Source organism: Vigna umbellata, chromosome 5 (assembly GCF_029865625.1).
Source record: "Vigna umbellata cultivar VRB3 chromosome 5, Vumbellata_1.0, whole genome shotgun sequence".
Classification (NCBI taxonomy): domain Eukaryota; kingdom Viridiplantae; phylum Streptophyta; class Magnoliopsida; order Fabales; family Fabaceae; genus Vigna; species Vigna umbellata.
The window spans coordinates 65105834-65118077 of record NC_142169.1 but is presented as its reverse complement, the minus strand read 5'-3'; the positions used below and the strand labels follow the sequence as shown (position 1 = coordinate 65118077).

General features: G+C 27.7%; 1 protein-coding gene and 1 long non-coding RNA gene across 2 annotated transcripts; one reads left to right on the top strand and one right to left on the bottom strand.

Annotated features, from left to right (window-relative positions):
• Positions 1 to 2863: 2863 nt before the first annotated feature.
• On the bottom strand, positions 2864 to 4840 carry LOC148198817 (uncharacterized). Its single transcript, XR_015779748.1, has 2 exons — positions 3847 to 4840; positions 2864 to 3632 (listed from the first exon to the last, which is right to left on the bottom strand). It is a non-coding gene; the product is annotated as an uncharacterized LOC148198817 (long non-coding RNA).
• A 5361-nt stretch (positions 4841 to 10201) lies between these two features.
• On the top strand, positions 10202 to 11747 carry LOC124832871 (autophagy-related protein 8C-like). The gene is made up of 6 exons (XM_047307194.2): positions 10202 to 10363; positions 10466 to 10516; positions 10640 to 10695; positions 10777 to 10829; positions 11299 to 11417; positions 11496 to 11747. The coding sequence occupies exons 2-6, from the start codon at positions 10480 to 10482 to the stop codon at positions 11588 to 11590; spliced, it is 360 nt and encodes a 119-aa protein (XP_047163150.1). The 5' UTR covers positions 10202 to 10363; positions 10466 to 10479; the 3' UTR covers positions 11591 to 11747.
• The last annotated feature ends 497 nt before the right edge of the window (positions 11748 to 12244 follow it).

Sequence of the window (12244 nt, the reverse complement as noted above, 5' to 3'; positions counted from 1 at the left end):
CGGTGTCAATACACTATGATTGCCAATCAACAATAGTTATAACTAAAAATAATAATTGTAATGGAAAGAATAGACATATACAATTGAGACACAATTTGGTGAAGCAACTGCTATAGAGTAAAACTATTTCAATTGATTATTTGAAGTCATAAAGGAATCTAGCAGATCTTCTAACAAAACCTTTAAGAATAAATATGATCTTAGAAACATCGAGGGGAATAAGACTTAAGCCTCATGCAAACAAACAAGTGATGGTAACATAACCTTTGTGATTGAAGATCCCATGAACTAGGTTCATAGGTAAAACAAAGTCGCTTGTTTGTTCTTATAACACTAAATTGATTTAACCAATTATGTCAATTCATATGGTGTGTTTAGAAGTGCTAGAAATTGCATTATGAGAGGTTAAACTTTGTAACTTAAAATTCTATGTGGTGTAAGAATTTTAGTTTGAACAAATTTTTTAATGATTTTCATATCCTTATAGGTGATGTATGATTTGCAGCATACACTTCATGAAATCACCTATATAAGTGTCAAGTGGGACCACTTGCATGAGATCTTGGCATGATCTCTAGAGCACTCATGAATATCGGGCACACGCATGACTAATAAGTGCAACACAACGATAATAACAAGGATTGTAAGGGTGTATTATGATTGATAAACCTTTAATACACGCCAAGTGTCCTTGGTTCATATAGCTTACTATATCAACTACACTGTGTTAAGTTTCTTGACCAAAGATTGGTTCATATAGCTTGTTATACCAGCTATGATAAATTACATCTTATAAACTCAGGAATACTCTTTGTTTTCTTCCTTTCAATCTTCTTTCTCATCTTTTGCAATATGTGGTGGATTATTGTAAAACTCGTGCCTGGTTTATATTGCAAAAGTCTTTTTCCCAAGAAATGGATGAACGTTGCATCTTCTTGGTCAATATCATTTCCGCAAGGCTCAGGATTTCACTATGTGAATGGTTTCTTGAAAATCGCAAGTTGTGCTCTCTTCCTTAAGTCACGAGATTTCATCTTTGAATCATGCGGGCATCGAAGCTTCTAATCCTTTTTCAGCATCTATAAATAGAAGCTCATGCTCACCTCTAAAAACATAAATTTTCACACTTTCTCTTTTCTTTTCTCTCACAATCTTATTTATCTTATATTTTCTTTATAATATTCTCGATATTCTTACTCTTTTAAAAAAGAGTTTTACTTGCTAGTTCTCTTATCTTTGAATTTTCTAGAAAGTTCTTGTTGTATCTTAAGAGACTTATACAACATATTTCAGATAACAATATATTTCAGATAAGTCTTTAAGAACAATGAATTTACTCACTTGAGAAATTTTTATTATTTTTTTGCAACAAGTTCCAACAATAGAGGTTAAAGATCCATTTGTTCAATGAAAGAAAATAAACTGATTTACTCACTTAAAGGATCTTCAATCTCTTCAACATTGAAGAAATGAACAAAAGATGTATTAAATTTAATTTTATATAAAATTAATTTTTAATACAAGTAATAACAATATTATAATAATATTTTTTTATTTTATTAATTAAAATATTTTTTTAATCCATCAAATTTATCACATCATTTACTAATTTTTATACACTTTTATCTTAAATCTTATCACATCATTTTTTTTCTTTAAATTTATAGCAATCTATATTGATTCTTTTTTCTTCAAATTTATTCCCTCAAATCCGAACACAACTATAAATTTTATTTTTTAGTTTACTTGTAATTACATAATACAGTTCATTTTCATCTTATTTATTTATTTTTTTAAATCAAACAAAAGGTAAGATGAAAAGTAGGTGTGTGAATTTGATCCAAAACCCATAAGCCATAGCTATGACTAACCCATCTTTATTTGAGAGAGGGCTTATAGGGGAGTAGCCCACAGTTGCGTGTGCTTTGGGGAAAGGAAAAGTGTGTTATCGATCACCAGTTTTGTACCAGACTAGCCTCATACTCTTAAATTGATAAAGATTCGAAATACTTTAAGAAATATTTAAATAATTTTATTATTTTAATTTAACTACTATTTAGGATAAAAAATAGGGATAAAATTAATGGTGTTCATTACTTAATGTTCACGAACATCACTTTATTAAATATTTTTAATTTATTATTACATCATTTAACATTTATTCATCTTTTTTCTTAATAAATATATTAAATTTTTAACAGTATAAATAGTTAGTAATTTAAAAAAAGATAAATTAGTTAAAATAAAATAAAATAAAAATTTACAATTACAATTCAGAATTAATGTGTTTTAAAAAATAAAAGAAAAAAAAGTTTTTTATACACAACCAATGTTCAGAGTTACACAAAATTTAAATTCAAAAATAGAAAAAAAAAATCACAGTAAAAACAGCCTTACATTAAGTTATGTAAGGTTTAAAGTCAATAATTTTTCAAATTCAATATGTATTCAATAATTTGATATATGTACTCAATAAAAATATGTTTTAAGATATAAATTCATTTTTTCTAAATAAAAAAAAACTTTTATTAAACCCCAAAAAAAATAACCATTGACTAGCCTTATTTTCTACTGATACATGGGCCTTTCTAAGTGGACTTGTTGATCTTGTAGACCTTTTTTGGTTTGGATTCAGATGAGTTTGGATCAAGCAAGTGAGTTGACTCATTTTGTCAACTCTAACTAAAATGTCGAAGACAAAAGTATATTATAGACGTATCAATAGTAAAAAACTTTATTCTATCAACTAATTAAATTTTTTTTGTAAAATAGTTATTATAAAAGTTAAAAAATATGTATTCATGTTAAATATATTTTTTTAAAATAAGAGAAAATGAAGTTTCAAAGCATCATCACAAAAATATTGCAAACACAATTAATTAAAATAAGAAACATTTTGTACACAGTAATTTCATTTTATTTTTTCACATTTTAAAGCTATAAAATGCTAGTTCATGTTATGTTACACACTCCTTTCTAGTTTTTTACACACCATCCCTTATGCACTGAAATTTACATGGATCTCATTAAATGAGAAAGTCTCTTTCTTTTCTCCACGAGTCAAACTAATGAATTATAAAAAATAAAATGAATTTAAGGAGAAAAATAAAATGTTAGAAAATGTAATGTTAGCATTTTTTTTATTAAAATTGCGTGTTTTGCATAAGTGAAACTAGAATATTTATGATAGTAAGAAAGAATATGAGTTATAAACTGATGTATTTTGGACCACCAAATTACAATAGTTTTAATTAAGGAAGGTTCTGATAGAGAAATATTTCCAAAAACATGAATTACCTGGAAAGTGGTTTGATAATAATAATAAAAGAAAGAGAAAGGTCGGATCTTGTCACCTAGACACCTACTATAATACTAGATTGTCAAAAAAGAGATGAAGCTTTAAATAGAAGCAAACTAAACGTGAAAGATAGATTTATCTTGGTCACGTTAATTAAGTCCCTACCACCCAAAAAAGAAAAGAGAAATATCAAAACCAATTCCAGCTACCTTACCAATTTCATTTCTTTCTTATCCACTGCAACAAATTCATTACTTCTCAGACATGTTGAAAAAACATCCTTAAGATCGAACCATGGTTGCTTCCTACACCAAATTAGAAGATCCCGAGACATCTGCAAAACAAAAACATCAGCTTCTGGTATTCACTTTTTGTTTACCTTCATCTGCATAAAATACACACAAGCCACACTTCTTTAACTGTTTTCTGTATTGTTATTTAACTAAAATTAGAATTTCACCTCGTATTGACCTTAATATACCACTAGTTAGTGATCACCTGAGATAGTAAGATGAAAATTGAATTTCAATTAGAGAAGATGAAGAAACCTTGAATATGCTGCTGCATGCCGATTGCTTCAAGCGAGGGTCAAAGTTACATGTGATATTGGCACGGCTCAATCAAACAAAGAGAGCTTTAGAATCATAAAGCACTGCCTTCTGATTGAACCGTACCAATATCTCAGGCCCTTAATTATATGTTTGAGACACCAATATCCTAGAGAGTCATCAAGTTCCTGCACTTTCTGTCTGAAGAAACAAAACAACCTTAAACTCGTTAATGAAACATGTATCTAAGTTACAAAGAAAACTTACACCCCACATGGCAACTTAACTTGAACGTGCATATGCATCAGTGAGCAGAAAGAACACTGATAAAGAAGAAGGAAAAGGGCATAAGAAGTAGTGATTAACGTGAGTGGGGGTATGAAGAAAAGAAAAATAGAAAGTGGTGAAGGAGGCATAGGAGTAAGTGTGTTGTCCTGTGAGATTCTTAAAATTTAATGGATGAGACAGGAGGGACCTAGGCAGAGACACAAATGCAGAGCCTTAAATATAGTGGCATTAAATTTGCCAACAACCCAACAACGAATGGGAAGAGGGCACATTAAATTGTGAGGAAATCAAACCAATTGGATAAAGGCATATTTTGAATTAGTAATATTTATCACAAGCTAGCAGAGAAGATGCAGTGAGGCAAGATGTTGAGTTTGGCTTCAAGGTTTTCATATTTATGAACTCACAGGATAGATAGTTGGGTCTGCCACCAATCACATGCATTTCAAATTCAAATACCTTTCAGAAAAAAATTAAAAGTGTGGTTGGTGTGCTGTGCTGTGCATTGGGCAGTGGTTTGGTTGTGTGGTGCTGTGTTAGGGATTTTGCATTGAACCAACTTAAATTGGAAGAAAATTGGGTTTGTCATAGCCTTTATATGTGCAAAGCCTGCATTCATGAATATCTATCAAACAGGTCACAAACTTTCTTCCACATTCAAAGGCAGAGATACCTGTAAGTGGAGTTGGTTAAAAAAGACAGTCTTTCGGCGTAAATCCATAAAAAGGAAGCTCGCATGAAAGTATATACATCATTCACGCAGCATTTCCTTTACTTGTTTTTTTTTTCCTCTTTTTCAAATCCCTTTTATCTTCTTGTTCTGTGCTTTCTTTCTCCAGAGTTTAAAATGAAAATTCCCTAAAACTAATCCAGTGGCGTTATTTAAGGAAAAACAGTATTGTGTAATGTTAGATACTAAAAGTGTAGACATGTAAACATGACAAATAGAAAAAAATTACACAGAAACAAACAGTATAACGATGTTGATTCATCGTTTGCCTCTACTTAATGACACTAACATGGTGTAGAGGAATTGATAATATGGTTGTTCCTTGTCTAGTTTCTTGGATACATAGAGCGGAAAGTTATTATTATGATTTGATCTAGAGCTCAGTATTTCAACGAGGTATAGTGGTATTGGAGCAGAAATTCATTGGGATGTTCTGAAAAAGCAGAAAGGATTATGCAGATGGTGAAAAAAGGGTTTTTGATTAGAAAAAGAAAAAGAAATGAATAAAGAGATAGAAGTAAGGAAAATAATTAGTTGAAGGGGGTTGTTAAACATTACTCATTTGATATAATTGTGGTCCCACAAAGTTTCACATAAATTCCCTTTGGTGGTAGAACAACGGCAGACATAGTGTTAATTAGTTCCCATGCATGCCTGGGACCTGACCTGTCACAAGTTGCCTGTAGTCTCTCCGCGAGCAATGCCCATAAATGAGGGCCAGATTGGTACGCACAACATAAGTTTTCTTTCATCTTTCACAAACCAATCATCCAATTATGCTTTTATCTTAATTTCATCACAAACAAATCCATGCATGTGGTTAACAATTCTGTTTTCATCGCCTTATTTATTGCTTCCCAGATTAAAAGCTTTTACTTTTAAAACGTGTGGGTGAATAGTACTCTTCATTTTTTAATTAAAATGATTCAGAATCTCCTTCAATCCTATAAAATTGATTTTTGTAACATTTCTGGCTGAGTAGATCTTGCTCACCTAGGCCTATACTTGGTCTTTATGGTATATGACATACCATTATGGGCCAACCTTCATGTAAGTTGATCATATTAATATAAAGACGAAAACATTATTAAAAAATTAGTTAATTAAAGACTAATCATGATAATTAGTCATGTGGATCAGGTATGTCAAGATAAAAATGTCCATAAAATGTAGTATAAATAGTGCAGTGAATAAAGTAAATAGAGATATTCATTATTACATTATTTTATGTTATTTGACCTATTTGACTAACATCAGCGTCGAAAATGTGTTTTGTAAGTATATTTACTCTCAATCTTCAAGATATGTGGATATAGAACATCTTGAAGACGTGAAATGGGAAAGAGAGTAATTCCCACTCTGAGATTATCATCCAAGTCCTGAAACTTTTTGGTTTGAAGAGTTATCGGTCTTTGCTATAAAAAGTTTGAAGGGTTTTCATGAGATGATTTTGGTCTTATAAAAACATTCTAGAAAGTGAAATTTATACATATTTATATATTATAAACAAAATCATCTCTAAAATGAAACCAAACATTAATAAATATTCCAATAACAAATGAAATATTAAATCCACCAAACAATAAATTTAGTTAAAATAAACTAAATACATGACTCTGATATACTATATAAAAAAATAAACTTTAAATATAACACAACATTACAAAATGATATATATATATATATATATATATATATATATATATATATATATATATATATATATATATATATATATATATATATATATATATATATCGTAAATTAACAATATCACTGGTTAACATGAAACTTCTAAAAAAAACATAATGTCTCTCTCATGTAGCTGGGATAAGGATCAAAATATGTGGAGATAATTTGGACTCTCCTGGGAGAAACCAAAGCCTTAATTATGATGGTTAGTAAAACAAAAGGAGAAATGATTTAATTTTATTTAAAAATGATTTAATTAAAAATAACTTTAACGCTTTGTTTCTTTACCACTTTTTAACTTTGTTTTAGCCAAATTTCGTTGTGTAAATTGTGATGATGCCCGTGGTTGTTTGTTGAGATTACATTAAGGTTGGAAGAGGGAGGATCAAATCATTGTACGATAATCTGAAGCAAAACACTGCAGCAAACCCAATTCTAAAGTAGAATCATCATCTCAAAACTTTTATCTCCCAACATTAAATCATCATCCTTTCAGAATATGATTATTGTTAAAGCGACCTTTGAGGCATATTTTATCACTAAACTCTAGCAAATTATATGTTAAAAATTTAATTTCATGAATTTTATATTTAATATTTAAAATTATCGTCAAGTTACTAACAATGTGGTAGAAGACTTTCTGTAAACTGATTTCCAATAGGAAGGAAAATATGTATTATATTTTGAATTACTTATTTTATACTGGTGTAAACACATGTATTATCGTGTCTATATGTATTTTTAAAATATTTATAATATTATATTAGTAAGTGATGATATTATAATGTTATTAAGTTAATATATAAAATAAATCTATATTTATTTTGTTATATTTATCTATAGAATTTATGTATTGTTATAGATAGTTATTTAAATTTTAAAAATAATAATTAAAAGGATAAAATTAGAAAAACAAACAATTGTATATAGTTATAGATAAAATAAATTATACTTACTAAAATAAAAAATATTAAAATTATATTGAGTAAGTAAATTTTTTATTATGAGTAATTATTTAAATTTTAAAAAAAAGTTACTAAAATAATAAAAATATAATTAATCATTTTATAATGAGTAATTATTTGAATTGAAAAAATGTTATTAGAATGATAAAACTGAAAACAGTTTTCTTACTATCAATAATTATTTAAATTTTAAAATTAAAAATTAGAGGATAAAATTGGAAAAACAAAAAATAAACCAAATATATTATCTTTATGTAATTTGTTGATAAGATATTTTCTGTTGATATATTACATCTTTTAAATATTTATTAGATTAAATCGGTTTTAAAGAATATTTGATAGATATTAACTTAATTATCTTATATCATATATCTTCCAAATAACTAAAAGATTTAGATAATGATAAAATTATTTGAAAGATATTTTCTGTTGATATTCTCAAATTAAATTTTATCTTTTAAATTTTCTGACTTTCCAAAATTGCACAAATACCCTGAAATTTCTTCTATCTACACTTTAGCCCCTTCTGAATTTTCCAAATAAAATCTGATTTTGGGCCTTGAATTGCCATTTGGACCAATAAATAAATATTGGTCCAAATATTAAACTTTATATAAATATGTTTTTTTTTTCTTCTCCAAACCTCCTCGAATCTTCCTTTTGTTCTGATTTTATATTTCATATGGAGAAATTAGAGAAAAGATGAAAACGTCATAGAAGTGCGGATGGAGATTAGAGATTGGTTTTTTTTTGTGTACTTTTGTAGATTGGATTGAGATAAATGAAAATGGAGATTGGGATTAAATAATTTAAGATTGAAAAAAATGAAGTGTTGGTGGTGATGGAAGATGATAGTTGTTTATGAGTGAAGCATAGGAAGCGTATCATCCTGAATACACGTGTACACAGTTTTTTGTCTTAAATAAAATAAGTTTATCGTGAAATAATTAATAAAAAATTTAACCCGTTCAATAAAATTATGTATTATATTATTAACGAAATATGAAAAAAATTTCATATACATTTTTCAAAAAAATAAAATCTAATTTTGTTTTCTACAGCTTATTTTGAAAGGATGTTATTTTTGAAATAGTAATCTTATAACTCTATTTTCACTGTTTCCGGAGGTTCTGTTAAAAAATACTATTCATGAAAACTCTAATAAAAAATTAGTATTTTTCTTCAATAAAATGTGTGTTTGAGAAGCCTCTTTTATTTCCTATATATTCATATATTTTTCATCTACTGTACCTAACCCAAGTGAAACCACCACCAAAACTATCTGAAACAACTACTCAGATCACGGAACAAAAATGAAGAAAAAAAGATCCAATATTCAAATAAAGCATGAATAATTATTTTAAAAGATAAATATAGTGCAAAAGCAAATTTTAAAAGATAAATATTCAAATAATTTTAAAAAATACATATAACAATTCCTACATATTTATTTTTAATTCAATTCCGCCTTATATTAAAATTGACCTATTAAATATTTACAAACTTCTTTTTCAACCAATTTTAACTATATCGTTGAATTAGGTTTAAATTAATTATTTTTACAGTTATAAAAAATAAAATTAAGGATTAATAATATAATATTTTAAAATACTTACTTTTGTTAGTAAAACATAAATTTATTTAATAATATAATAGTAGTTATACGATAAATAGTATTGTATGACTTAAAACAAAATAAAATAAAAAATAATATTGGTCTGACTTAAAAATATTAATTTTTAAAATAAATCAATTTAAAAATATTATTATTTGATAATTGAAAAATAAAATAATATAATAATTTAAAGGATAGATATGTTTTTAGTTTGTAAATTTCAAAATTATAATTTATCATTGTCCAAAACTGACTCTTAAAACTTTAAAAATAGATAAACATAGTTTTTTTACTTAAATATATTAATTTTTACGTGTCAAAATCATTTTTTTAGTAAATATTGAAATGGAAAAATATAAAAAAGTAAGCAACTTAAATATTAATGATATGTAAAAAGTTGACGTAAATTAAATATTTATTTATTTTTAAAGTTTGAGATAATAATATATCAAATTTTAAAAATGACGAATTTTAATTTGTATCAAAATTCAAAGGATAAAAAAATACTTAATCTTAATTTAAATAATTAATATATATAAATTAATTTTTAATTATTATTAATAAAGTAATTTAATATTTAATTACTTTATTTAATTTATTTTAATACGTTAAAAAATAAATTTTAATATTAATATAAAAATAAATAATAAATTTGATTCTAATTTAAAATTGTAACACTATTTCAATTTAAATTGATGTTAAATTAACTAGAAAAAATAATAAAAATTAAATTAAATATAAAATAATAATATTTGTTACTAACGTAACAACAACATTAGTGCGTCAACAATAAAAAATAATTATAAAAAAATACGAAACAAAAGTTATAAATCGATACATATCTTTAACATCAAAATTTGCTTTTGCACTATATGAAATTTAAAACAATAACTAAGGTAAAAGATACAACTTTCCAACGGAGAACCTACTATACAACAACCTAAACTTATAAACAACTAAAAATGATAACTGAATTTTGAAAAAGGGAAAAAATATAACGTAAATCTGTTACGTGTGAATGTGTCAGTTTTTGAAAGAAGGTTATATATCCAACGAAGTTTACTTGTGAAAGGACGATTCGAGGCGTAGGCAGAAAGTATAAGTAGAGTTTTCGTGTTGGACTGAAACAGAACATCACAAGCAACTAAACTACGCTAATTCAAACCCTAATTTCATCTGCTTCATCTCCTTCTCTCCCAGTCAGAGCATACCTTCTTCCGTTCTTAGGTGTTGTATTCTTTTCTCCTTTTCTTTAATTCTATTTATTTTCTTTTTTGGTTTTGGTGATGAACCCAATTTTTTAATTTTTTGGTTGTTTTAAATCTGCAGATTCCGATTTCATTATGGCCAAAACCTCTTTCAAGTTTCTACATCCTTTGGGTATTCTTCGATTTCTTATAATCATTGGGATTCAAAACACTTTTGTATTTTAAAAATTAAAAATTGAAGATTGAAATTCCTTCATCCGACTTTGCTAACCGTTTGGTCTTTTTAACGCTTCAGAAAGAAGGCAGGCCGAAGCTTCTCGCATTAGAGAGAAATATCCTGATAGAATACCTGTAAGATTGTAGTCAATGTGGATGCTCTGTTTATTTTTTATTGTTGAAGCGCTTTTGTTTACATATGGCAATTCTTCGCAGGTGATTGTGGAGAAAGCTGAAAGAACTGACATTCCTGACATTGATAAAAAGAAGTAAATGATTTTTTCATATTATGTTATTAATAATCGTTTTTCCGCAGAGGAAATTATATGAAACATGTTTGAAGTATGTTTGTTACATGAGATACTTAAAAGATTAACGATATACTCATACGATTCTTAGTATTACAATAATCTATTTTATTTTACCGGTATTTGACCAAGTCATAAGTTGTTGGTAATTTGATTTGCAGAATAGGGCATTCTGCGAATGAATGTGCAGAATGCTAATGAATATTGGCTTTGTGTTTTTCTAATCCAACGATCTATTTTGACAGTGAAATTACCTACGAGATACAGTTCGATAGTTTTTTTAAGTTTATTTTGAACATTGGAGGGTGTAAACTAGAGATAAGTTTGAAAGTTGGAGGACCAGACATAGTTTTCTTTCAATGCGTATGGTTGATCTGATATTGTGCGTTCGTGGATTCTCAGTTGGTTCACCTTTGTTGTCATGATGCAGATACCTTGTCCCTGCTGATTTGACTGTTGGCCAGTTTGTTTATGTTGTCCGTAGAAGGATTAAGCTCGGTGCAGAGAAGGCTATTTTTGTTTTCATCAACGACACACTACCTTCAACTGGTAAGTATCCAGTCATGCCAAATGATGTTTTTACCTTTTTAGCAATGAGTATGTACTGATTCCTTGGTGTTGTTGCAGCTGCTCTGATGTCCGCTATTTATGAGGAAAATAAGGATAAAGATGGCTTTCTTTACATGACTTACAGTGGAGAGAACACCTTCGGATCCCACTAGGCGTAATGCATGTTAACTTCTGTAAATAAATTCTCAGCACGGCCCTTTTTTAGTATTGTTATCCTTTTTTAGTATTGTTATCCTACACTCTGATTAAACTTATCTTTGAATTATGATTTGATTATCAATGCATGTCCTTTTGGAAAATTCTGTGTTACCAAGCATTTGAGTCGTGTTGCTGGGTTTTAGTAACGTTGATATACTTTTTTTTATACTGCTTTTTGCGTGAAAAGTATGGAAGAGCACTATTGATACAAAGTTTTGAAGTAGGAAAGTAATTTTTGCACAAACACTTCTCACAAACTCAGTAGTGGGCTCATACAAACTATTTTAAGAACAAATTAATAGGAGTTAATATCCAGTAACGAGGTTTCGGGGTTGTCCGAACTTAGGGTATTTCTTTCTACATTTCGTTAATTTCTTGTGGATTGAGTTTTCTGGAATCTAAAGTATATTTTTCAGAATGAATGGGACATTGGACTAAAAAAATGAAGTTTCTTTACTTCTAAAAACTAAACAGTGATTTACATTGAAAGAAAAATCTATCAATTTTTTATTAATGTTTTCTCTCTGAAACAGATCCACCTTATAAAAAGGAACATTGGGCTCCAATTGCCAATGATGCAGCGATTCGCAATACATATATCAACCCAC

Excerpts from the sequence above, each read along its gene's own strand:
- LOC124832871 (XM_047307194.2), top strand. The coding sequence starts at position 10,480 with ATGGCCAAAACCTCTTTCAAGTTTCTACATCCTTTGG. Across the intron at positions 10,517-10,639 it reads CAAGTTTCTACATCCTTTGG|AAAGAAGGCAGGCCGAAGCT; the intron begins GTATTCTTCGAT and ends TTAACGCTTCAG. Across the intron at positions 11,418-11,495 it reads CGACACACTACCTTCAACTG|CTGCTCTGATGTCCGCTATT; the intron begins GTAAGTATCCAG and ends GTGTTGTTGCAG.